The 26,681-nt window shown below is 36.3% G+C and overlaps 5 protein-coding genes across 6 annotated transcripts; 3 read left to right on the plus strand and 2 right to left on the minus strand.

Moving 5' to 3' along the window:
* Positions 1-1,252: 1,252 nt before the first annotated feature.
* Positions 1,253-10,661, plus strand: SS4 (starch synthase 4). Of its 2 annotated transcripts, XM_022286481.2 has the most exons (16): positions 1,253-1,654; positions 2,593-2,833; positions 4,221-4,302; positions 4,397-5,456; positions 5,529-5,580; positions 6,039-6,161; positions 6,264-6,339; positions 6,427-6,611; positions 6,679-6,873; positions 6,952-7,023; positions 7,260-7,466; positions 8,018-8,143; positions 8,305-8,454; positions 9,746-9,807; positions 9,901-9,976; positions 10,061-10,661. In XM_022286481.2, the coding sequence occupies exons 1-16, from the start codon at positions 1,515-1,517 to the stop codon at positions 10,241-10,243; spliced, it is 3,030 nt and encodes a 1,009-aa protein (XP_022142173.1). In that variant the 5' UTR covers positions 1,253-1,514; the 3' UTR covers positions 10,244-10,661. The 2 variants fall into 2 exon arrangements, with proteins under 2 accessions (XP_022142173.1, XP_022142174.1); XM_022286482.2 differs by lacking the exon at positions 1,253-1,654 and having other exon boundaries at positions 2,662-2,801.
* Positions 10,662-10,734: 73 nt separating this feature from the next.
* On the minus strand, positions 10,735-11,684 carry LOC111012357 (chlorophyll a-b binding protein of LHCII type I, chloroplastic). Its single transcript, XM_088121048.1, has one exon. It carries the CDS (start codon positions 11,643-11,645, stop codon positions 10,848-10,850), a length of 798 nt encoding a protein of 265 aa, XP_087977174.1. The 5' UTR covers positions 11,646-11,684; the 3' UTR covers positions 10,735-10,847.
* Positions 11,685-13,276: 1,592 nt separating this feature from the next.
* LOC111012353 (chlorophyll a-b binding protein of LHCII type I, chloroplastic) lies at positions 13,277-14,268 on the plus strand. The gene has a single exon (XM_088121053.1). It carries the CDS (start codon positions 13,350-13,352, stop codon positions 14,145-14,147), a length of 798 nt encoding a protein of 265 aa, XP_087977179.1. The 5' UTR covers positions 13,277-13,349; the 3' UTR covers positions 14,148-14,268.
* A 215-nt stretch (positions 14,269-14,483) lies between these two features.
* Positions 14,484-19,076, minus strand: FLS2 (Leucine-rich receptor-like protein kinase family protein). The gene is made up of 2 exons (XM_022286476.2): positions 15,298-19,076; positions 14,484-15,014 (listed from the first exon to the last, which is right to left on the minus strand). The coding sequence occupies exons 1-2, from the start codon at positions 18,440-18,442 to the stop codon at positions 14,677-14,679; spliced, it is 3,483 nt and encodes a 1,160-aa protein (XP_022142168.1). The 5' UTR covers positions 18,443-19,076; the 3' UTR covers positions 14,484-14,676.
* A 3,376-nt stretch (positions 19,077-22,452) lies between these two features.
* LOC111012396 (basic helix-loop-helix (bHLH) DNA-binding superfamily protein) lies at positions 22,453-26,024 on the plus strand. The gene is made up of 4 exons (XM_088121112.1): positions 22,453-22,616; positions 23,218-23,360; positions 23,686-23,876; positions 24,851-26,024. Exons 3-4 carry the CDS (start codon positions 23,769-23,771, stop codon positions 25,583-25,585), a joined length of 843 nt encoding a protein of 280 aa, XP_087977238.1. The 5' UTR covers positions 22,453-22,616; positions 23,218-23,360; positions 23,686-23,768; the 3' UTR covers positions 25,586-26,024.
* Positions 26,025-26,681: the final 657 nt, after the last annotated feature.

A 26,681-nucleotide genomic window follows, 5' to 3' on the forward strand; every position in this document is an offset into this window, starting at 1 on the left:
TATTAACATAGCTCAATTGATTAATGTATATATGACTGAAAAGTTTCAGTGTTCAATTCCTATCTCTATGTGTTGAATTCAAAAAAGAAAAAGAATAGCATGCTTGTCTGATTCAAAAACTTAAGCAACTTTATTAGAGGATAAGTAATAGGTACGAATGATAAGATTGAAACCGGTGACATTTTGAACCAAAACAAAAGGAGATTAATCTTTAAGTATTGCTTATCTAGTTGTTAATATGAACATAGCTCAATTGATTAATGTATATACGACCGAAAAGTTTAATTGTTCAATTCCTATCTCCATGTGTTGAACTCAAAAAAGAAAAAAAATGCTCATCTGGTTCAAAAACTTAAGCCACCTTATTAGACAACATAATTAAATTTGGAAAGGTCGTGATTTTATCTAATGTATCCTTCATCTAATTAATTTTTTTAAATTTATGAATTTATTAGAAACAAAATTTATTGTTTATTAGATTCAAAATTGAAAATTTAGAAACATTTAGTTTGTTGGTTTATTAAACATCTCTTAAAAATTTAGGACCAAACTTGTAATTTAATTAAATTAAAATTTTAAAGTCGCGGAATTTAATTAAGTTCATACCATAGGGACCAAATTTATTAAATTATTTATTTTGTTCTCAGTAACAAAAAAAAAGAGTTAAAAAGTAACAAATAAACTATTTAAAATTATTTAAAAAGTTAATTGCACATATCACTCTACGTTTGTAATTAAGTAAATAATTTTGATATAACTAGATGTCTTTCTTATTTTCTTATTTTAATTCTTCTTTTAATGACTTTTTAATACAATAAGCGTGAAGAGATTTCTTGGTCGGAGATAAGTATTAATTACGGTTGATTTAAACTAATATTTTTTTTAACGATTCGTTTTGATTAACTAAATTATTAAATTAGTCGTAATTAAACCATATTTTTAATATTAATGATCGTAATTAAACAATACCTTTAATATTACTTTTACGAATTCTGACTTTTGCAAAAACAGGAAATTATTTTACGAGTTCTGATCTGTCTCTCTCAGTTACCGTTTCTCAACATAAAATTAAAATCGCCAAAACCAAAACAAACAACTAAAATAGATCTTACAATTTATTCGTTGCTGATACGCAGCATCCCCACCGTTGGATTGAGATAAGGTTTATGATGCGACACTGATACTTTATGTTGTGAACCATTTTATCTGGGTCTCGCACGTGCGGCTGAAGAATCCCTCACGTGTAACGTGGTGTGTACTGGTCAGTGCACTTTTCTCCTGCTCAAGTCTCTCGCTGTGATTCCTTGGAAGTTGAAAAGAGAAGAACCGAACTCTCGCCCAACTGTTGCCTGTTGGATCTCTGATCAGATCAGTCTTCTCCTCGATATGCTCAATAAAGCTTTATGCAGCTGAATTCAAGGCCAAGCGACTGTATAATCTCGCTATTTTTCTCTCTCGAGGATGCGGTGATAATGGCATTTTGAGGTAGCGGAGGGGAGCTTAGTTTGAGCGTAATGGCAGCGAAGCTCTCGACGTGGTTTTTGAGCTCCGGTTTTGGTTCTTTGAGCGGGAAACTATCGGATAATCCACAGTTTCCTTATTCTTCTCACTATTTGCTTAATGCTTCCTGTAAAATGCGACCGCGCCGTCTCAGGTTCTTTCTCGCTGCTTCTCGTTTCAATATCCTCTCGTTGCTTATTGATTCGGACGTCTGTAATTGCTTCGGGAACTTAGGTTTTGAACTTATTCGATTCCCCGCTGTGTTTTATTTATCGGTTTCCACTGGATTTCCTCTTGTTTCTGAACGGATTCTTGGTATTCATTTAGGTTTTGTTTGCTAACTTACCTTTTTTTTTTTTTACGTAGAGAACGTGCGCTTTTGATAACCCTGTGCATTTTCTTATTTTCAGTTCTTTTTTCTGAAACGTTATTCATCTTTTTGATCAATCGAGTTTTTTAAATTTATCATCTTAACAGATTGTTGATGATTTTTTTCCCTGAATTTCGTCTCACGAATTACATTTTGAATCGTGAGGAATTGGAAAATTGTTGATATATTATAGTCTAGAGGTTACCCTTCATGCTTTATGATTTTAGTTTCTCTAATTATTATATTATATTATTTATTTATTTATTATTATTATTTTTAAAATTCAAATCAATTGAAGAAATCTCCTCCAGATGTCCTTGTCACTGGCTTCCTTTGTAACTTTTTTTCTCAGTGAAAGTTTAACAGGAGAAAATGAATACGAATATCATAAAACTAATAACCATAGATTAGTTTGGAATATATTACTAAATGAAGTTTCATGCGTTGATTTATTTTTGTTTCAATACAACAGAAAAAAAAAAATTCTGTAATGGTTATTAAAGAGTAGTTTTGCATCTTATGAGAAAAAAAAAAGAAAAAAAAAAGCAGGTTATAATGCATTTCTTGTTCTTGTAATTTATTTTTCTAAATATATATATATGTGCTGAGCGCACGTGTATTATTTTCATTTCACCTTGACTGTTGTTGTGTTTATGTGTCTGTCTGTATCATGTAATGGATACATGGTTTACTCCAATTTCTCATATATAAATTTTGTACAGTTCTCGGCACAAGAGGAAACAATGGAAGAAAGCCTCCTATGAACATCCGTCAGTGCATGCTGATAGTGATTTCCATCCAAATGATGGTGAAGACTCAGGAACTGAAATTGTGGCGGAGAGAGTCCCAATTTTGAATCAGGAGAGCTTGTCTAGTGCTGTTGTCAACAATAGCTCAGCTGTGCAGTATATCCCTGAGAAAGAAATAAGTGGTAAAACTGCACCTGGTGAAATTAAACATTCGGTAAACTAACTGCACTTGCTGATGATTGTTGTCATATTTACATCTTTGATCTTTCAATATAATTGATGCTATAAGGTGGAAGAATCTTCAGATCTCCTGAGTCATGTACTGATTTTATTATGGAGTAATATAAAATTCCAACGTGATGATTCTTGAGTATGTTATTTTCAAGATAATTGACGCTGTTCTATCGAGTGTTATTCTCTTTCTTCTGTCTCTTTTCAGTTGAAAATATGAATGGGTTATGGTTACTGCTTACATTCAGAAGTCAGTTCTGCTACTAAGCCTCTGTTGTTGCTCGGATGAACATACCTAGAGTTTTGGGACTTTGATATGCATATATTATTTTATGTATCTGATTGTTTCTGCATAGGCTTACTGTATCAACTTTGTCTATCATTCAACGAAGATTTGATATATCTCATTTATATAATTTATAGTTTTTCTTATATAATCTAGCGACGAAGTAAAGGATAACTATATAACTATGTTTCTAGTGTTTGATTAAAAAGGCATGCATTTCAGATTTTTTATGGTGCATTAAGGTTATAAAATCTTCAACATATTTAATGAAATTCGAATTAAGGAGTTTAAATAACTTATGTGAAACTTTTTTTTGGAAGCTTCAATTGGTCAAGGAGCAGAATGTCTTTTACTTATCTATCTTGGTGAAAAATGAAGTCAAATAAAAGATTGAAAAAAAGTAATGTTTTCTTGAGGGGAGTAGAGACCAGATGGACTTTCATTTCCGTGTTCATATTAGAGAATTCTTTTACTTCTTATCAATTTCTTTTTCTTTTTTTTTCAAAAGACATAACATTGGGTAACATTTTCTGAACTCAATAAATGAAGCTCCTTGGTAAGAGAATCAACGGAAACGATGTTCTGATTTTCATGCATACCAAAGTCACTCTGTTCAGTAGCTACACTGAAATTTAGCTGCTTCTGGAACCTTTCCAATTTGTCTTCCAGCTGTTCCACGTGTACGTTCTCTTGGGCAGCAACTTTAATTCAAGCATCAGTTTCTGCAACTCTCTTCAGTTTCAACCAAGCCTGAGTTCATAGCCTGGAAGAATATCTTGAAAAAAATCCTTTGAGGAGAAATTTCTGAGATTAATGGCTTGGAAATGAGATTAGAAGAAACTGAATCTGAAATTAGAGTTGCTGCCCAGGAGAAGGTACTCATGGAACTGCTTGAAAGTCGACCAGGAAGTTTCAGAGCAACTAAATTTTGGTGATGGTACTGTATAGTGCGATCTTGACTGATATGCTTGGAAATCAGAACAATTTTCATATTGGCTTTGTTATAAGTAGCTTCATTTATTGTCTTGTCTGGATATATAGCAACTGAGGCAGACAATTGAATATAAGTCTTCTGAATTTTCAGACCGGGAAAGTTGACACTGAAGAGAAGAATGCAGGTGTTCAACTTGAAGATTTGATTGGGATGATAAAAAATGCAGAGAAAAGTGGGGTTTTTTTTTTTCTTTTAATCTTTTAATGTTCTATTTGGATGTGCCCTCCTATTTCGTGCTGTATGCAATGTTGGTTCTTATTTTACAGATATCCTTCTACTCAACCAAGCTCGGGTTCACACCCTCAAGGATCTTGAGAAAATCCTTGCCGAGAAAGAGGAATTGCAGAAAGAGATCAATGGCTTGGAAATAAGATTAGCAGAAACTGATGCTCAAATTAAAGTTGCTGCCCAAGAGAAGGTGCACGTGGAACTGTTGGAAGACCAATTGGAAAAGTTGCAGAAGCAGCTAAATTTTAGTGGTGGTACTGAACAAAGCGACCTTGGTATGCATAGAAATCAGAACAGTGTTCCTATTGATTCCCTTACTGAGGAGCTTCATTTACTGAGGTCAGAAAATATTATCCTGAAGAATGATATAGAAACACTCAGGGAAGAGTTGAATAATGTTAAGAATACTAATCAACGTCTGGTGTTTTTGGAAAAAGAACGATCAGTTTTGGAGTCTTCGCTGAAAGACTTGGAGTTTAAGCTGTTGACCTCTCAGGAAGATGTTTCAGAACTGTCTGCTCTGAAAGTTGAATGTAAGGACCTACGGAAGAGGGTCGAAGACTTGCAAGTTTTGCTAGGCAAGACAACCAAGAAGGAAGATCAAGCTATTCTGGTCTTGCAGCAGAACCAAGAGCTGCAAGCAAAGGTCGAGAAATTGGAGGAGTCCCTTGAAGAAGCTAATGTCTTTAAATTATCTTCTGAAAAGTTTCAGCAAGAAAACAAACTAATGCAACAAAGAATAGATGTATTGGAGGATCGTCTTCAAAGGTCGGATGGGGAAATACAGTCTTATATCAAATTATATCAGGAATCTGTGAAGGAGTTTCAAGATACGCTGGATACCATCAAAGAAGCAAGCAAGAAAAGAGCTGTAGATGAACCTATAAATGATATGCCTATGGAGTTTTGGAGCCGAATATTGCTATTGATAGATGGTTGGTTGCTTGAGAAAAAAATATCAGGTGATGATGCTAAACTGTTGAAAGAGATGGCATGGAAGAGGGATGCACGCATTTATGAAGCTTATATGGCTTGCAAGGAAAAGAATGAACTGGAGGCTGTCGCTATGTTTCTTAATCTGACATCATCTCCAAAACGGTACAATAACTGTAACTTAGAATATATTGCCTTAGAGGAAGATGTTTAATCAGTATTCTTGTTTATCTTTAGTTCAGGACTCTATGTCATCCACATTGCAGCAGAAATGGCACCAGTGGCTAAGGTGAGTTGTAGGTAGCTCAATAGTTAATAGGCTCTGTTAATATTAATTTTTGTGTTTGAAGGTTAGTGCAAACTATGATAATGATTTTCTTAACTTCTTTTATTTTCCCTATCCTCGTCCTCCCTCCCACCCCCCTTTGGATGAGAAATGTAAGGAAAAACGAAAATGAAGATTAGAAATCCTCTTACTTGCACGTTAAGGCTTTCTTACCTCTATGCTCCCCTCACCTCTCTAGTCATATGTTCTACTCTATCCTTCTTTGGTTGCAATTAATGCAGAAAATGCAAAATAAAAAGTCAATTATCTCGAGGAAAGGCTTTTAAAATGCAGTGCATCTTCATTTGTGCTTTATATTCAAGTGTCGTTTGAAATGTGCAAATAGAATCCCACATCTTTTAGAATTGCTTTTTTTATATGTTAAGAGTAGAATAGTTTAAGGAATGACATTTCTTTTGCAGGTTGGTGGTTTGGGTGATGTTATCACTGGTCTCAGCAAAGCGCTGCAAAGTAGAGGGCATCTTGTGGAAATTGTTCTTCCTAAATATGATTGCATGCAGTATAATCGTATTAGAGATTTAAGGGTATCTATTTTTTAAGTATAAAACTAATGAAGGAATAAGCATTGCTAATATGCTATTTTGGTGTTTTTATTACTCTTTTATAGTACTCTGATTGTTTTACAGCTTCTGGATGTGATACTTGAGTCATACTTCGATGGGCGGCTGTTCAAAAATAAGATATGGGTTGGCACTGTTGAAGGTCAATATTTATCCTTTGTCTAAACTTTTATTTATTATTATTATATTTTTAAAAAGTGTCAATCTAACTTCTACTCTTTTTCTGCAGGTCTTCCTGTTTACTTTATTGAGCCTCTTCATCCTGATAAGTTCTTCTGGAGGGCTCAATATTATGGAGAGCATGATGACTTCAAACGTTTTTCATATTTCAGCCGTGCTGCACTAGAGTTACTTCTTCGGGCTGGCAAGAGACCTGATATAATTCATTGCCACGATTGGCAAACAGCATTCATTGTACGATTTTTAATGTTTGTTTATGATCATTCTATCTTTTGGCAACTGACATTAATTTCTTTCTCAGGCACCATTATATTGGGACTTGTATTATCCCAAAGGATTGAATTCTGCAAGAATATGTTTTACTTGCCACAATTTTGAGTACCAGGGCACTGCCCCTGCTTCAGATTTGGCTTCTTGCGGTCTTGATGTTGACCAGCTAAACAGACAAGACAGGTTACAGGATAATTCTGCTCATGATAGGATCAATCCTGTTAAGGTGTGTATAGTATTTCAAATTGACCAGTCTCTATATTTATAGCGAGGTTTACATGATTGGATTGACACTGTTGTCCAGGGTGCAGTTGTATTCTCTAATATTGTCACAACAGTATCGCCTACCTATGCTCAAGAGGTGCGGACAGCTGAGGTAAGATATGCATCAAATATTTACCCAAATTAAAGAGAGTACTTAGTATCACAACTTGATGTTTAATTTGCTTGGGGGAAAATCTCGTTTTCTATCAGATGATAGTGTGAAGACCCAACTTTTCTTTTAATCATACATTTTAGATATTTGCCGTTAGCCAATGTGCTTAGAAAGTGTTTGTTTGAAGTTTTTCTGTCTTCTGAGGCACTGGGACTGACTTTCCGTTTGGGCTACAGGGAGGACATGGTCTCCACTCAACACTTAACTTTCATTCGAAAAAGTTCGTTGGCGTTCTCAATGGAATTGATACTGATGTGTGGAATCCTACCACCAATTCATTTCTCAAAGTCCAATATAGTGCAAATGATCTCAAGGGGAAGGCAGAAAATAAAGACGCTTTAAGAAAGCATCTAGGGCTGGCTTCTAATGTCAGAAAACCTCTGGTAATTATATTTTCTTTTTAAGACAACAATTGATGTTATCGGGTGCCTTCTGTTTCAAAGTTTACTAGGTCCGTTTTGTTTCGTGTTTAATCTATAGGATTTGGTTGTGCACCATTGTGTACGTTAAGACTGATATAACGATACCCGGTATCATATGCATGACACCTTATATGCATTCCTTTTTTTTTTGCCCTCTTGTGTTGAGTACCGAAGCTTCACTCCACCTTTTGATTACTGGTTACAGTTGTGAAGTGGGATTTATTAATTGTATTCTGATTATTTGTTTGTGACCCCTCTTAAATGTATGTCAGTTATTTTGATTTCATGCTAGCGTAGCATATTTATAATTTAGTTATTGCATTTGGAACGAAATCCTTTTTTTTTCTTTTTAATTTGAAGAGTTGAGATATGATTACAAAGAATAGTCAATGAAATATTTATCCGCACTTTAGTTTCATTTCTGGTTTTCCATGATGTGGTAGCAGTGACGTAGGCTGCATAATGAAATTGGAGTTTCGTTGGATTTAATTCAAATATTGGTTGTGCAATAGGTGGGCTGCATAACAAGATTGGTACCCCAGAAGGGTATACATCTTATCAGGTACGCGATATACAGAACGTTGGAGCTGGGAGGACAGTTTGTTCTTCTGGGTTCAAGCCCAGTTCCTCATATACAGGTTAAAGTTTTGTGCCTCACACAAGAAGTTCAATTACTCTTGATACTGATTTCTTTGTCATTTGAGATTTTTTTGATCTGACCTTGTTGGCCTTCTATGTTTGATTTGCCAACTCTCATGTGACTAACGCCCTTCTTACAATTGCTTTTTGGTCCATGCAGAGGGAATTTGAGGGTATTGCAAACCATTTCGAGAGTCATGATCAAATTCGGTTGGTGTTAGCATATGATGAGTCTCTTTCTCATTGGATCTATGCTGGATCTGATATGCTGATAATACCATCTATCTTCGAGCCATGTGGCCTCACTCAGGTAAGAGAGAGGTTGTTGGGCTTTTTCTTTAACCAAAAACAAAAATTTTTCATTGATATTTGAATAGCTGTAGTATAGACATCAAGAAACTCCCTTTTGGATATTACAAGGATCACCCAACAAAGAAAAATCCCTGCCTATAGTTTCAAAAAAGCACCCAACAAGATTGATTACATTGGTGGAATTAGTAAATTCTTTTGATAGAATAGTGATACTAAAAAGCTGCATAGTGTTAATAATCTCTACTCTTTCCTCCCAAGTAACTTATTTGCTTTAAAAAATGAGTTGATTTCTTTCTCCCTTTTGAGTCGCTATTACTACACTAGTCCACGATAATTTAGCACTATTTTTCCATCCCATGACCTCATAGAAATATAATAAGCATTGTTTTCAACGCCCAGGTCAAAAACACACGGACAACAAAACCCTTGAAAAACTGCCTCCCAATTTTTTCTGCTACAGAAACAATTAAATAACAAACGATTGATACTCTCCTCTGCATTCCAACACAAACTGCAGCAGCTTGGATTTATTGATATATAAGGGCGTCTTTGGATTCTTTCATCCAGTTTGACTCATCCAAGAAGATTAATCGCCTTTTATAGGGCATTTAGATTTTCACAAAGTAAAATGGACTCTTAGTCAACCAAGGACGCCTGCCAAATGTTTAAACAAGTATTTAATTGGGAAACCGGCCACATCAAATTACCCTATTTCTTATGTCTTGTCTTCTACTAACTACACCTAAAATCAATCACAATCCATTTCTTCATCCCTAAGGTTTTTTCTTACTGCAACTTTTAAAGATCTCGATTTTTTCTCCCCATGCTTGACCCAGAGTATTTTTTCCTCCCAAGTTCTATAGATTATGACTTATGAGAAGTTCACTTGTAATACACCCAAACAATTCCAGTATAATAAGAATCCAGATTCTTCTTTTTTTTTTTTCCATCTATTAATCTTATTAGAGGCCTCCACTCGGTCCCATTAAGAATGAATCTATGCCCATCTTCCTTCCCACAAATTTTTGTAATGACTAAGGATTCCATTTAGAATTTTCTTATATTCGAGGAGACTCATCACTTTATCTGAAACAAAGGTTTTCCTCTTTCTTGAGCTGGCAATTATTGGAAAAGTGCAAAATTTTCATCCCCTTTACCATTTGATCTTATCTTTTTGAAAAAGACTACTCCCCTCTTAACAAATATCCATATATTCTTTCACCCCCCATGAAAGATAAGGAAATTATCTTTACAAAATCCATTTTTTCATCCCCTTCAATTTTTTGTAGATGATTGCTATGCGATATGGTTCTATTCCTATTGCAAGGAAAACTGGCGGGCTAAATGACAGGTGAGATGCACATGACCCGATCTTGTAACATCGTCTGTTTATCTATTTCTTCAGAAGTTTCTTTGCTTTAATGGTTCAATGTTTACTGTGTAGTGTCTTTGATGTTGACGATGATACAATTCCTCCCCAGTTTCGAAATGGATTCACATTTTTAACTCCCGACGAGCAGGTAGGACACGGAAAATGAACTTAATACTGAGTGCATCAATGAGATTGATCTCATAACTTTGGCAACTTATATTTGTTTTGACAGGGGTTGAATAATGCACTGGAACGCGCCTTTAGCCACTACTTGAATAACCCAGGCGGGTGGCAGCAGCTGGTTGAGAAGGTCATGAACATAGATTTCAGTTGGGAAACTTCAGCTGCGCAGTATGAGGAGCTTTATTCAAGGTCTGTGGCTCGAGCAAGAGCGGTTGCCACAAGTCGTGCTTGAGGAGAATGCGAGTTCCTTCTTCCTGGGCAATCTGTTATTCATACTCTCAAAAAGTTTCATGGAGAGAGACTGTCTGAGAAATTTTGGTGCATGATCGACTTGATTGTTACCAGACACTGAATTTGAGACCAATTTGGTGGCTTATCCATCCTAAGCTAGCATGAAACCGATTAATTGGTCATCAAAATAGCATAATATTCCTTGACAATGGACGTGACACTTAGCCCCATACAGCACTAGTTTTTACTAACAATATTTACTTATCAAACGAAGACTGCCTCGAAAAAGGAAAGGGGAGATCTGCCCTTTGGGGTTTTTTCTTCTTTTTCTGTAGATTATTTTTTTGTATATTGTATTAATAATCTTTACCTCGAATATCAGAATAGAATTTATCTGAAATTCAACCATTTTTTTTTTCTCTATTGAATTTAACCATCACCGAAGTCGATTTTATTGATCATGAAGAAAGAAACACTATTGGCAAGGCAAAATTTCACACAAAAGAACTTCCATTCATTTTTCATCTAATGTACACCACCAGCAATAATTTCAACAGCATAGAAACTCTCTCATTCGCTCCTCTTTACAAATTCTACTTCCTCACTCACTTTCCGGGAACAAAGTTTGTGGCGTAGGCCCAGGCGTTGTTGTTAACTGGGTCTGCAAGATGGTCTGCCAAGTTCTCCAATGGACCCTTTCCAGTCACAATGGCCTGAACGAAGAACCCAAACATGGAGAACATGGCCAACCTTCCGTTCTTGAGCTCCTTCACTTTCAATTCAGCAAATGCCTCTGGGTCATCAGCCAAACCCAATGGGTCAAAGCTTCCACCTGGGTAGATCGGGTCGGTCACCTCACCGAGGGGACCACCGGCAATACGGTAGCCCTCGACGGCGCCCATCAACACAACCTGAGATGCCCAGATGGCCAAAATGCTCTGTGCGTGGATCAAGCTAGGGTTACCCAAATAGTCGAGCCCACCCTCGCTGAAGATCTGAGATCCGGCCTTGAACCACACGGCCTCGCCAAACTTCACCCCATTGCGGGACAGAAGCTCAGGGAAGACACAACCAAGAGCCCCAAGCATGGCCCATCTAGAGTGGATCACCTCGAGCTCACGGTTCTTGGCGAAGGTCTCGGGGTCGGCTGAAAGGCCAGCAGTGTCCCAGCCGTAGTCACCGGGGAATTCTCCAGTGAGGTAGGACGGGGGCTCGCCGGAGAATGGGCCCAAGTACTTGACACGGTCGGGGCCGTACCAGGGGCTGCCGGAGGAAACTGGCTTGGAGACGGATTTCCTCATGCTGACTCTTCCATTGCCCTGAAGCTCAGGGGCGGAGGGGGAGAGCTTCACGGCCTTGCCGGCGAGGGATGGGGAGGAGAGAGCCATGGTGGAAGCAGCCATTGGTGGGGCTAGAGAGAGAGAAAGTTGTGATTTTGAATGGGCTGTTGGTTTCTGTGGTGGGAAAGAAGTGTGGGTTTGGGGAGTTTAAATGGTGGGCAGAGGCAATAGATTCTTATCCATTGGTATCTATATCTTCAATCTCATTGGAGTTCAAAGATTTTTCCTTTGTTTTTATCCATGTCCACTTGGCTCTCTCTCATCCACCAAACTGCTGCAGATTCATTCTGGTACACAGTGAGTCTAACGTTACATTTAAGATTTTTAGAGACTAATAATATTGAATCTCTTTCTTAGAAGGAAACTGTATTGGAAATTTTATTTTATGTGGTGGGAAGATTAAAGGGTTAGCAGCCATTTGGGTGGGTACTGGAGATTTTCTTATTCATATGTGTTTGAGAGATTCTTGTAGCTGTAGGTATGTCTTTTTAAGAGTTTGATGTGATTCGTACAATAAATTTATAAACAGATATTGATTCCCAATCAATTAAGAATACTTATAACGAGAGTATTAAATTACCGTACACATGTCTATTTCCATCTAACATTTTTATATTTCTATGGCTTCGATATCGACATTTTCATTGTATCGCAAGAAAATTGAAAAAAAAAATATATATATATATCAATAAAATATCACTAATATGAATATAATATTAATATTAATATTTTAAACTAATTTTAAAATGGTAAAATATTTGTTTGTTATGAATTTTTTTATTTTTACAACTTTTTCATAAACATCCATTGATATCGATATTTTATCAATATTTTTATAAATTGAGATCTCAACTTTTCCATCGATATCAACATTTAAGATTTTACTTACAACTAGAAAGTATTTTTCCTATGATTCCTACCAACAATGTAAGCTTGATATGCGTAGGAGGGGCCTAATAGTTAATCTATGGCTGCATGAACTCATAAACTTTTTTTTAACAGTTATTAAGCAATTGTCTCTAACTATAGTTAGAATGAAGAGTTATAAATCTACCTAACATGTTAATGAGTTATATTCTAAGATAATAGATTAGTCTAAACTTTTTCTTACGTTTCAACTAAAGTAATACCTTAAAGCATTACTCGAATTCAGATTTTTCTTTTCAACAAATATGATTTAAGACTCTTATGTCATTCGAACAAAATATCATAACATAGAGACCATTTACACATCCATCAATAATTTAGCATATTAATTTCTACGTAACTTTGCTACTTAACAACAAAGTGAGATCTAGTAAGCATCGACCAAAAATAATGGGGACAATAATAGAGCTTTGATGAGATTGAAATTAAAATCATAGCATAAATAGTTAATTTATCTACAAAAATGTAGAGAAGGAGCATATTACTCAATATCCAAAAACTCAGCCATCCTCAAATCAGCAAATGACAGGTGTATACCCAAGTCCATCAGGATATTGGGGGCTATCCAACAACACACGTGGCGAAGTTTCATTGGAAGAAAGGGGAGGCCAAGGAGTTGCCTAAGATTTTTGGAGCTGTAAGTGGCAGTGAGGAAGCCACGTGGAGTAAGGAAATCAACCTCTGAAAAATTTCAACCAATAAGGAAGCTGATATTGATTTCCTTGGATAAGGACCCTTCCCCAAAATCCATGTATATTATGCCCCATCCCACCGCTTCCAGCCCATCCAACAACTTCTCCCCTTTCAATCTTCATACCTTCTGAAGTCTAGAACATAGCAATGGCTGCTTCCACAATGGCTCTGTCTTCCCCATCTCTCGCCGGAAAGGCCGTGAAGCTCTCCCCCTCTGCCCCTGAGCTTCAGGGCAATGGAAGAGTCAGCATGAGGAAATCCGTCTCCAAGCCAGTTTCCTCCGGCAGCCCTTGGTATGGCCCCGACCGTGTCAAGTACTTGGGCCCATTCTCTGGCGAGCCCCCGTCCTATCTCACCGGAGAATTCCCCGGTGACTACGGCTGGGACACTGCTGGCCTTTCAGCCGACCCCGAGACCTTCGCCAAGAACCGTGAGCTCGAGGTGATTCACTCTAGATGGGCCATGCTTGGGGCTCTTGGCTGTGTCTTCCCTGAGCTTCTGTCCCGCAATGGGGTGAAGTTTGGCGAGGCCGTGTGGTTCAAGGCCGGATCCCAGATCTTCAGCGAGGGTGGGCTCGACTATTTGGGCAACCCCAGCTTGATCCACGCACAGAGCATTTTGGCCATCTGGGCATCTCAAGTCGTGTTGATGGGCGCCGTTGAGGGCTACCGTATTGCCGGTGGGCCGCTTGGCGAGGTGACCGACCCGATCTACCCAGGTGGAAGCTTTGACCCATTGGGTTTGGCTGATGACCCAGAGGCATTTGCTGAATTGAAGGTGAAGGAGCTCAAGAATGGAAGGTTGGCCATGTTCTCCATGTTTGGGTTCTTCGTTCAGGCCATTGTGACTGGAAAGGGTCCATTGGAGAACTTGGCAGACCACCTTGCAGACCCAGTCAACAACAATGCCTGGGCCTATGCCACAAACTTTGTTCCCGGAAAGTGAGTCCTAGGATTCAGAGAGTGAGAAGGGAACTTGTGTTTGGTTAAACCATTGATGGTGGTGTAAATTTCGGGTTTGAACAATTGAGTGCTCGGTTTGAATGAATTTCATTTTGTTTTTTCAACGATAACAAGGCGATGATATATTTCTTGAAATATGAACACTTGCACCAACTAAACATGTCTTTCGAAGAAGGGGAGTGTTTTCTTCATCTAACAATGGAGTCTAAATTGTTGTTTCAAAAGGCTTTTAATTTGTCGTCCCTGAAAATGCATTATGCATACAGACCTAAAACTCTTGGAATTTGTTCCTAAACTGTAATGCATCTGCAGTACCAACTTACAAGAACATATAAAGGTGGGAACTTGCTCACCCGCATCGATGAATTTCAGTTCAGAACTGTGTTCTTTATATCTCATGTCAAGCATGAGAATCCATTGAACTTGGCAAACTTGAACGTGTAATCATTCATACAAACTCAATATAAGACTGAGTTTTATTGTTACTACTAATATTTGTACATTTAAATCTACTATTCGTCCATCTGCAGCTTCAAAAGGGTAGACAGAACTTCATTCATGTCAGGTCTATTCTCAGGATTTTGGTCGGTACAGCTTACTGCTAGTTTGAGTAGTTCTTCTAACCTTGTTTGCTCCTTTGAGTGATCCAAGACCAGCACAGGATCCAAAACTTGAATAAGCCCTTCCTTTCCATTTGCTAAAGCTCTCTCTACCAGTTGCTGCAAGCTGACTGGGAGTCCATCAGCTTCAATGGTTGCAGTTGGCCTTTTCTTTGTCAGAAATTCCATCAGTATTATGCCAAAACTGAACACATCTACTTTTGTTGTGACTTTCCCCATGTATGCGAACTCTGATAAGAAGGGAAGATTGCATAAAACTTTTACAAAATTTTAGTTTGGATAAGGATCCATTCAAATTCTTGGATTAATTTTCCAATTAAGGTCATTGCAGAGCCAAACTAGAGCCAGTATGGTTAAAAATATCACGAACCGACCAAGTTCTTTAAATTCAGTTTGCTTATACCAAATTCATGATATGGGATGCCGATTGATTATGTGATTGATCGTAATATTTTTGCATGTGGGGTCATAGTAAGAACCTTATAATCTTTCAAATGGACTATAAGATATTACCTGGAGCCAAATATCCGATAGTGCCTTCAAAAGCTGATGAAGAGGAAATGCTACTTGCGTCTTGGCTTTGCACCCCCAGGACTCTTCTAGCCGTTCCAAAATCGCTCACATGGGCTGTCCAGTCTCCATCAAGGAGAATATTTGAAGGTTTCAAGTCACAGTGAATGATGGGAAAATCATATCCATGGTGCAGGTATTGCATCCCACTAGCAACAGAAACGCAAACATCAACTCTCTTCGACAATGTCCAACTACGTTGATCTGTTTCAGGGTTATGTATTATTCTTTCCAAGTTCCCATTTTCCATGTATCCAAGAACGATAGCCTTCAGTTTCTGGCTTTCCCAAGCATATCCGAGTACTTTCACCAAGTTCCTATGTCTAAGTTGACTAAGAATCTTGATTTCTCTATTGAAGCAGTCATCTGATTCTGCAGAGAAATATTGCAAATTGAGTCTTTTTACAGCTACAATCTGTCCATTCTCCAGTTTACCTTTGTAGACAGTGCTTAAAGAACTGGAACCTAGAATGTTGTTTTCACTGAAGTATTCGGTTGCAATCTCCATATCATTCTTATCAAACCTCTCAAGGGTACATGCGTAGTCCAATGATGGTTCAGGATTCTCAGTACTTACAGATCTCTCAAGCTTACAATATCGATTGAGGACTAGAATTAATAAAATTATAGCTAAAAGTATAATAATAGATCCAAGGGTTATGAGAATTAGTAAGGTCTTTTTTGATAGATGTCGTGAACCTTTCTTTCCACAAGGAGCAAAGAAATTGGATCCACAAAGAGCAGGATTTCCTATCAAGCTCGATGCATTTATTTTTCGGAATATTCCAGTGTCTGGAACAGGACCTTCTAGTTGATTGAAGGAAAGGTTGACGTACTTCAGAGCTGAAAGTTTTGCAAGGTTCTGAGGGATGCTGCCATTGATCTGATTCTGAGAAAGGTCCAACGAGTACAAGTGCTCCAGATTTGCCAATTCTTCTGGGATTTCGCCAGCTATTTTGTTCTGTGAAAGGTTCAAGTTTGTGAGCATATTCATTCCAGTAAAAGCTTTATCTGGAAGCATACCAGAAAGATCATTTCCTGACAGATCAAGAAAGAACAGATTTCTACAACCTCCAATTGCCGTTGGAATAGTCCCAGTGAGATTGTTGTTTGAGAAGTCAACAGATTGTATCATTTGCAACAACCCAAGCTCAGTTGGAATACCTCCTACCAGAAAATTGTATGACAAGTTCATGTATAGCTGTATATTTTTCGTACCTAAGATTAAAACCCCAGGAATTGGTCCAGATAGATGGTTGTGGGACAGATCCAACATCTCAAGTCGATAAAGATTCCTCATACTTTTAGGAATGGATCCATTAAGCATGTTACCATGGAGATCCAAATATGAAAGGAGCTCTAGTTTTGAGATGGCGTCTGGAATTGGACCTATGAACTTGTTGTTCTGCAAATGAAGATGAATCAGTTGTTTCAGATCAAATATTTTCTCTGGAATCTTTCCTTCCAATGCATTGTCATGCAAAGAAAGAGCTTGAAGAAGAGAAAGCTTAGACAACTCTTCAGGAATTTGACCTGAAAATTTATTTTCTGCAAGTATTAATGTGTTGAGTCTGCTTAAGTTACCAATTTCCCTTGGAATTTCCCCAGAAAATGAATTTGATGCGGCTCTGAAAACTTCAATATTGGAAAGCTTGCTAATACTGGGTTTTAACAATCCAGTGAAATTGTTTTCGGCCAGGTCAACGATAACCAGAGATGAGCAATTAAAGAAATCATCTGGGATTTCACCAAAAATCCTATTTGATCCGAGGAGGAGGGAAGTTAGATTCCGCAACTTCCCAAATCCCTTAGGTATTTTCCCTGTCAGCCCATTAAATGAAAGATCAATGATAAAAAGCTGGGTGCAATTGGTAATACTTGATGGAATTGAACCTGTAAGGAGATTGCCGCTCAATGTCAATCTCTTCAGGTTATAAAGTAGACCTATATTGGATGGAAGCTCTCCTGTAAAGAAATTGAAGCTCAGAGACAAATGTGTTAGGTTTGTCAAGTTTATCAAAGATGAAGGAATCACCCCAGAAAACCTATTTGAGTGAAGAGTCAAAACCTGCAATGATCTCAAAGATCCAATATCAGAAGATATATATCCATTTAACTCATTCTCTGAGAGAAGCAAATGGGTTAAACCTTTCAACCGAAAGAGAGATTGTGGTATAGTGGAATTTAGTCTATTTTTATATAGTCGCAAGGTTTGTAAGTGGACCAGAGAGCCTAGCTGTGAAGGAATTGGACCACTGAACTTATTGTTGTATAGTTCCAGAGCAAGAAGGTTCTCACATTTACCTATCTCTTCAGGAATTTTCCCAACCAAAGCATTCTCAAACAATAAGAGAGACTCCAAATTCAACAAATTCCCAACCTCCACTGGTACAATCCCAGACAAGTTGTTCTGACTAAAATCTAGAGCTTGCAGTGCCTCTAATTTGCCAATCGAGATGGGAATGGAACCTTCTAACTTGTTGCCGTAAGCAACCAGAATCTGAAGATTGACCAAGTTTCCTATGTTCAATGGGATTCTGCCTGTGAGATTGTTAAACACCACACCAAAGGCCAATAAATTCGTGCAGTTGCAAATGCTCTCAGGAATGCTTCCTTTCAAAGAGTTATTGCCCAAATCAACTGATTGCAGGAGGCCAAGGTTTCCCAACTGTGATGGAATCTGACCTGAAAGAAAATTTCTGTAAAGAGTGAGCTGAGAAAGGTTGGAACACGAACCCAACTCACCAGGAATCTGCCCAGTAAACGAATTCTGAGTCAGATCAAGAACCTGGAGAGCAGAGAGGTTCCCAATAAAAGGAGAAATCTCGCCTCCAAGCTGCTGATCAACCAGAGTAATCGAAATGACACGCTTGGAATCAGGATCACAGACAACGCCCGACCAATTGCAGTGATGGTTTAGGTCCGTCCAATCAGAAAGTGCTCCCAATGGGTCTAAATGGATGGCACTCTTGAAGGCCTTTAAGGACTCGAGTTCAACTTCCATGGCCGAAAGGTGTTGGGCAAATAGAACTGGAACCAGAACAAAACTAGCTATCATGAAAATGGCTAACCTGACGCTAGAAGCCATTGTTACTGCTTTCCGAAGTGCACTATCTCTCTTTCTCTCTACAGACACTTATAAATAACAAAATAAAAACATAACCCATCGATCACAGAAGTCACGAGTACAGCTCAGAAAAATTAATCAATGACCACAGAGATATAGGACAAATAGAATATTCAATTATCTCAATTATCAAAGTAGGAGAAGTTGACTATCGAACTTAAATTGAAGAATCCAAGCTCACTTGCCCATTTGCCACCGACTCAGGCATTGCTCGAATGGAAGAAAATCCAAAGAATCGAGAGTTCGATCGGTGATATTCTGCAGCAATTGGCTGTGTGTGAACCCGCCATACAGCTTACCAGACGCGGATTTCAGTGAATCAATGTGTGAGAGTGGAAAGCAGAAGCAGCAACTTGCAAGAAGGGCAAAAAATGGCGAAGTGGGACTCTGACAATCCCCATTGACGAGTGTGTCGCTTTGCAGTATGAAGTAAGCGCTGAAAATTGTTTGACTGTGGATGTTAGCGGCAATTGGCAATTGGCAATTTGGCCTTATCTTTCCAGAAAAGCTTCTGCACAGTTTACAGAATGTAAATACTCTGCTGTTTTTGATTTATACGTTTCTCTTCCTCTCTCTCACTCCATCTTTTGAATAATAGAGTAATGGTTTAAATAGTTGGTTCATTTAAGTCCAATCTTTTAAATACTTTTTTTTTCTTTTATCATTTCACTCGCAAGCCAGGTTTATTCATGATTTTACTATCGATAGACTGATATTTCGAAAAAAAGAATCACGAAAGTTGTGAAAATTTATAAAAATTATTTAAATTAGTAATTAAAACTTTAATTTCAACTCAATTAGGTTAAAATTGATCACAACTTACCTGAAAATGTATAGAAATATCGGAACATAATAATTATTAAAATTTAATGTTTCTTAATTTGAGATTGAGTGAGTTATGTTTCTAATAGATAAAATTGTGAAGAAGAATCGAAAATATAGACATTTGTAATAGATAAAAATATTAAAAATTCTAATAAGGTTAAACAACATTTCGATAATATTTCGACATCTCCTCCCCTTTCAACCACATGTTGAGGTGGTCGACACATGGTTGTATTGATTGATATTTAATATCTTGATTATAATATAAATTATATAGTTGACTATTTATAATATTCTAATGAAATATTTGTTATACAGTTAAAGAATATAATTAAGAAATAGGATACTTATGTAAATACCAATTCCCAAATCTCCCAAAGCCTTAAAATCGGCTCCCCATTTTCCAATCATAAATTAATTGAAAATGTTTAGCAGCTGTGTTGAAGATGGAGGAGAAATTGCATGGGAAGAAAGTACAAAAACACAGATAAAAGAGAGAGAAAAGGAAATCACGAGGGATTCATCTTCCTCTCCTTTATCGGCGCGGGGTGGCTCCAGGTGGTGGCGGTGGCGGTGGTGGAGTTGCCGCTGCATACCGATTCATGGTGGATTTGTGGACGAATGAGGCAAAATGGTGAAGATAAAGATGCATCAATTGGACGTCGCGGGGTCGCATTCTACATTCCGGGATTTCGAGTCGATATTCCAATATATCGAGATATCTTATCGAAATGTGACACGTCGATATGTCTCTTGACATTTAATATAATGATCACACGATATGTTATCTTTCTACTTACGGAACGTTAACACAAATTTGTGTATTATAATCATAGTTTTAAATATCTGTCGATACGTCGACATTTCTATTGACATATCCATGTTTTCGTGTGTTCGACATCGACATGAAAGGTGAATCGACAACTCTATTATAATACAAGAAAATTGACAAAATATGAAAAATATCGTCAAAATGTCACTATATATATATATATATTATTTTAACTAATTTAAATATAGTAAAATGTTTATTTGTTAATTTAAATATTTTTTATGATTTTTTAATTTTAAAACTTTTAAGAAATATCCATCGACATCGACATTTTATCGATATTTCCATGAAATTGAGACTTCGACATTTCCATCGACATAGACATTTAAAACATTGACGACTATGACTTAATCTCGATAAATTTAGTAAATGAATTGTATCATATGAACTCTCTGATTAAATTTTTAATTTCATAATTTTTTTTATCACAATATGTAGGGGTGGAGATTCAAACTTACAATATTTTAGTCGGAGATAAATATCCTTAGTCATTGAAGATAAATATCATGAGTCATTGTTTTAACTCGTTGAACCTTTTTTTTTTTACGGAAGTTGAACTAAACTTAGATGGGTTAATTTGAGTACCTTTAGTATATAATAAATTTTTTTTAAAGCAATTTTAGTATATAATAATAGTAAAGCATATTATGTCATCTAAAAAAAATGGTAAAAATATTTACAAAAACATATTATAAAATGCCTAATGGGCCTACCTTCATATTGTAGCCCACCAGTGTCAAGCTGGGTAGGGCGTAAGAGATGATCAAGCTCAAATATTTCAGTCCGACCGTTTGGAATCATCGCTATATTGGGCCAAATTCGGCTTGTTAGCGCCAACTAACCAAACGTAGAAACACAACTAAAAAAAACTAATATATAAATGCATTTTATAATAATATCTACTGTTTTTCGAACAATCCATTTATAACTTGTTTATTTTAGGTTAAAATATTATTTTGGTCCCGGTATTTGTAGTCTTTGTCCATGTACCTTGAAAATGTTCATTTTGGTCCTTGTACTTTTAAAAAATAATATTTTAGTCCGTCTTCGCAAGATTTTAATACAAACTTTACACAACAAAAATTATTTAGTATAAAGTAATGTTTACATGACAATAAATATATTAATTATAATGTGGAGTTGAAATTGTGATAAAAAAATGAGATTTAAATGAAATTAAATGACTAAAATTGTCACTTTTTAAAAGCACATGGATCAAAAATTTTGAAAGCAAATGGACTAAAATGAATCAAAGTAGGAAGTATAGGGACCAAAATGAATATTTTAAAAGTATAAGGATTAAAATAAACCAAAGCTGAAAATATAGATATCAAAATAATATTTTAACCTTTATTTTATCATCATTGTCTGAATTTTTTAATTAAAATACTTAATTTATCGAAACAAATGATACAATTTAACATTTGTAATACTTGACACAATAAAAAATAAATTTCTCTCTTACAATTCCTTGAAATCATCTATCAATTAATGTTTTTTTTACAACCTAAAAAAGTAAATATTATTGTCTTTTTTTAAAGTATATATTTATGCTGGTGAAAAATTACTAATTTTATGATTATAAACCTACAAGAGTGTTATAAATAAAACTATAGCATGAAGGACCATGTTAATAAAAGTCAATAACTTTTTTGGAATATTTTGTTTTGTTTGAAGAAGTAAATACAAGTTGAAAATGAACATATATACGCTTGTGATATAAACATATATATTAAATTGTATGTATATTATCTTAAAAATAAGAGGTTAAATTAGTTTTAATATAAACATATTACAATTAATTAATATACATATTTTCAATAAAAAAATTATGAATTATAATATCCTAGGGAAAAGAGACTAATATAGTTTAAACTTTAGAGTTTAGATAATTAAAGTTTTTTCGCAGTTTTTTAAAACCAATAACTATTTTTAAAAGATAAAGACAAAAGAAGTTAAAGATAACAAAATTATTATCTAACGAATACCTGCTAAATCATGGGACTAGAAAAAAGAACACCAAATCATAATTACGAAGAGATTAAAGTATAGTCAAAACCAAAATTAGCTTCTTTTTTATTTTATTTATTTTTTTCGTCCAACCTTTCTTAAAATCCCCACACGAGGAGTTGTTTTCACGATACGCATTTGTCAAACCCTGTGGACCCCACTGCTCCATCCGATCACGCGTGCTTGATCCAACGGTCATAATAGCATCCCATAATCTACGGAAATCATTTCAATCCAACGGCCATCAGCTCTCTGGGTTTGACTATTGTCTGTCTCTTACATGATGCACAGATTCCAACAAAAACCCAACTAAATTTATTAAATACCATCCCATCCCTCGTTCTCTCTCTCTCTCATCTTCCTGCCAGATCTTTCGCTTGCAGACCAAATCTGGGGACTGATCTACCGAACTCTTAAGAAATTCGTCCGATCGTCTTCGTTTTCTGCCTGATTCAGCTCTGGAATCACGTGGGTGAAAAATTTCTGTTTGATTTTTTTGAGAAAACTTGTTTGTTTGCCTTTCTTTTGCCTTTCGGTAACGAAGCTAGGGCTCGTAGAGATCCTTTTGGGGCTACTTAATTGCTGGATGCATAGTGAGCGAACTTAATTTTTGACTAATTTGTACTTTCACGAGCTTATTCTTCTGATTTTTTGTTATTTTCTTACTGTCATTATTGCTGGTGTCTGGTGCTCTTACGATGGGGCTTTTCTAAATTTAACTTTAAATTACCGTGTTATTGTTTCTGATCTCGTTGATCTATCCTGTTTCACTCTTCATTTTCCGGTTATTCTGCACTTGATTCATTTTCCTGGTGTTTGGATACTGAGAAAATTTGGTAAATGACTGATATTGAGGGTCCGTCTCCGTCTGGGACTATGACTCAGTTTGGGAGAGAATATCTAAACCAGATCACCTGGTACTTCTGTCTTTTAGCTTAATCTCATTACCCTAACTATCTTTGTTTTGGTCACTGAGTATTCTGTCTGGATATGCTTGTTTACCGCTGGAGAGGTCTTGTTTTTGAATTTGTTAAATTGTACTAACCAGTTCTCTTTATTTACCCTTCAGTTTAGGATTGGGTTCGTCTTTTTATTAAGTGGAATTGGAGAGTAGAATCAAGATGCCGTGGACATCTTCCTTGGTGAATTACAGTAGCAAGTGTGTTCGCTTGGTGGTCTTCTTTCGTGTCATTCTGTAATTTGGTCTGCACGGTGAGATTTCTAATCCTGGAACTAATTCGTTTATGTTGATTATGACTACACTTACTTAGAAACATCCACCAAGTTCTGTTTTGGTAAAAGGAAATTTTATTTTGGTATGTTAAAACAATGATATTTCACTGGCCTTCTACTCGCTTGTCAAGGATAGGGATTTGTTGGGCTCAGCTGGTTTTGTCTTTTCTGTTTTTGGAGGTCTAGTAAGAATTTTGGAATGAAAAAAAAAGAGTCTGATTTTGTGTACTTACAAATATAGTTTTAATCTTGTGCTTGTGAAATTTGGGAGATCTTTATGCTGTTTGCTTATGGTTGTGTGCAGGGAGAATAAAAAACATTGACTTTGCTGGTCTATCTTATTCTTGCGGTTGTTTTACTTTTATATTACTGGTTGGAGGAGTGAGAATGTACATTGGAGTAACGGGAAAGAGTTACAGAGCTGTCAAGGAAGTTGGGAAGGTTAACATGAGTGTTGGAATCATTGCCTACTACCAAGTGATGCAAGTTTGTCAGGTAAACTACAATCTTTGAATTTCTCTCTGCCTTGCTTTGTTTGCTGTTTACAGTTCACACATTTGAAGTATCTGAAACTTCATGTCGTTAGCTCTCTCTTGGCTAGTTCCATAATTATCTTTCAACTCTAAATTAATTTCCTAACTACCACTACTTTATATAGCAAGTTTTTACTTGCATATATCATAAATCTTGATATTGCGAGTTTTTACTTGCAACCCTATCCAGTTGATTCTTTTTTCCGTTTGTCCTATAGCTAAACTAAGGTATTATCAATTATTCTCCAAATATTGGGCATAAATGTGCACTTTATCTTGTTAGAGTCAAGTTTTTCTTTTTCACCTCTTCTCTGGCTTGTTATTTTAATTTTATATTTATTGCATCTCGATGAATTAACTGTATTTTTAGCAGTTGCACTCCTTTGGAGTTCTGTATTTGAGTGAATTTTGTAGTTTCAAGAAGTGGTGACTAGTTAAGTTATCTTAGTGCATATTTTTCATTTGTTGCTGAATAACTTGAATGAATGTAGCACATTATTGAATGGAATGGAATAATACTTTTTAGTTTACTGCTATCATTACTGAACTACCAAAGCTCATTCCTAATGCTTTTATGCTGATTACTTCCAATATTGTTCCTTACAGGCCGAGTATTTTCGTCAGTTGCTAAAACCTGTCACGTAGGGTAATATTGCAAAGAGCATTCGGACATTGGGGAGTTAGGTGGACTGGCCTCCATTTGTGCTAGAAGTGAAGAAATGCAATATTTCTTTCCTGTTTGTCTTTAATTTGATATAAAGATCTCACTTATTTTAAAATGGCAACGTATAGAGTTGCTGTGTAGTCTTCTCATTAGTTATCATCCCGTTTTTTAGCTTCCGTAAAATAATTGCAAGCTCTCCTGAGAGAAGACGCGCCAACTCAAAGTTTGGAGAGTTTCCCTTTTGTTTGTTTTTTTACATGGACTTCATGCAGAGCGACCTCAAATTTTACCTCAAGAAGGCAATGCTTCCAACAGCAAACCAAGGGGATGACAATCACATGCAGATTCCTCTGTCATCTGCCTTTCCTTCTGTTTTACCTCCTGGGAGAAAGAACTTGGGACCCTTCAATGCTGTTGAACTTCAACCTTCTGAAATTTGTCCCCAAAATTTCATCATCTTTGACCACACTGATAATCGAAGTCAAATCATGTTCCATCCTGCAATTGCCAACAAACTTAGTGGTCCGACTGCAAATATGTGCTCGAAGTACATTCAAAATAATCTTTGCGTCAATGATGAGCATTATGAGGATAGAGATATATCATCTCCTTTGATGGATGATTTGGACGGTATTGATGCATTATTGAGCTTGGAAGACGAAGACCTTGATGAATCTGAAGATGAAGAGATCAGCACTGCAAGATCTAATTTGAATTATGGGAATAGATCCCCTGATTCTTCTTCATCCTCCACTTATAGTTCAAAACCCAGGAGGAAGAACCAGACATTTAATCCTATCCAAAAGTCATTGTCAAGCAGCCGCGGAAGCATCTGCGACAGTGACATGAAACAGTTGAAAGTGAAGAAGATGGTGAGAAAACTGAGAGAGATTCTCCCTGGTGGTTACCAAATGACAACCGTCACCGTTCTCGACGAAGCTGTTAAATACCTGAAATCTCTCAAGGACGAGGTGCAGAAACTTGGAGTCGGGGGTTTGGAGAACTAAGGTTCAAACTTCCATTGGCATCAACTGAAAAACTCTGTAAGGATTCTGATCTCCTGTGTTTGTCCCCCTCCACCTAGTAAATGGGTTATATTATGATATTGTTTCATGCCACAGAAGATTCTTAGCGGTTCTTCTAAATTTCAAATGCCTGTGGAGAATGTGTCTCTAAAACCAGGATTTCTTGTCAGGCTCCTAGACATTGTTGTTACACCTGTTTTCTTTATGTTCTAGTTTGGTGCCTGGAAGATCTGGGATTGGCATTTGTTGTATTTGCAGAATGTTATCTTTGATTTAAGACCGCCATGTACTGTTCTCTATTGTCAATCTTTTTCGGAATCTCTATCAGTAGTTTCCCTTTCCTCATCTGTATTTGGGAATATGGAATCCCAGAATATTCTTGTGGTTTATGAGAATCTATCTACAGAAGAATTTGGAAATATTTGCTCTCTTTTTTGCTTGCCTCTTTGGTATGGTGAAATGTGATTTTGATTGATTGATTGCCTTCCCGAAACCATAAACTTTGTTATTTTTTATTAATAGATGAAGATTTGAGCCTGAAGAGCAGATGTCTTCCATTTTGTTAATTATCGCTGAGTCTCTATCAGTAGTTATACTCACTTTGGTAGCTGATGTCTTCCATTGCTAAGCAAACTAACTTTATTTACACGAAAAAACTAAAAAACTAATTTTTACTCATGTTCTTGGTAAAGTTAATTGGCCTTTTTTTAATATTTTTTCTCCAAAGTTTGGGGGCCTATGAGATTTTTTTTAATGAGTTTCTATAAAAGAAAAATCATGACCAAAACATAGCACTACAATTTAAGAGAGAAATGTAAAAATATGGATTTTTTTAATTTTCAGTGAAGATAAGATTTATCGTTGAGTAGCTAAGTATTGCTAATCTACCCCAATAAAACATAAAAATTTTAAATATTTAAATTTAAAAAATAATTTTATATAAAACTTTTACATTTGTAATTTAAAATTATAGTAGGACGGGAATAAAATATAAAATTTTTACATTTTTAATTTAAAATTATACAGAACAAGCTATAAATAATAACTCAAACACATTTTTATGTTCCTATTTTTATTT

Source organism: Momordica charantia, assembly GCF_013281855.1.
Source record: "Momordica charantia cultivar OHB3-1 chromosome 1 unlocalized genomic scaffold, Mcharantia_2.0 BLBB01000001.1, whole genome shotgun sequence".
In the NCBI taxonomy this organism is placed as follows: Eukaryota; Viridiplantae; Streptophyta; class Magnoliopsida; order Cucurbitales; family Cucurbitaceae; genus Momordica; species Momordica charantia.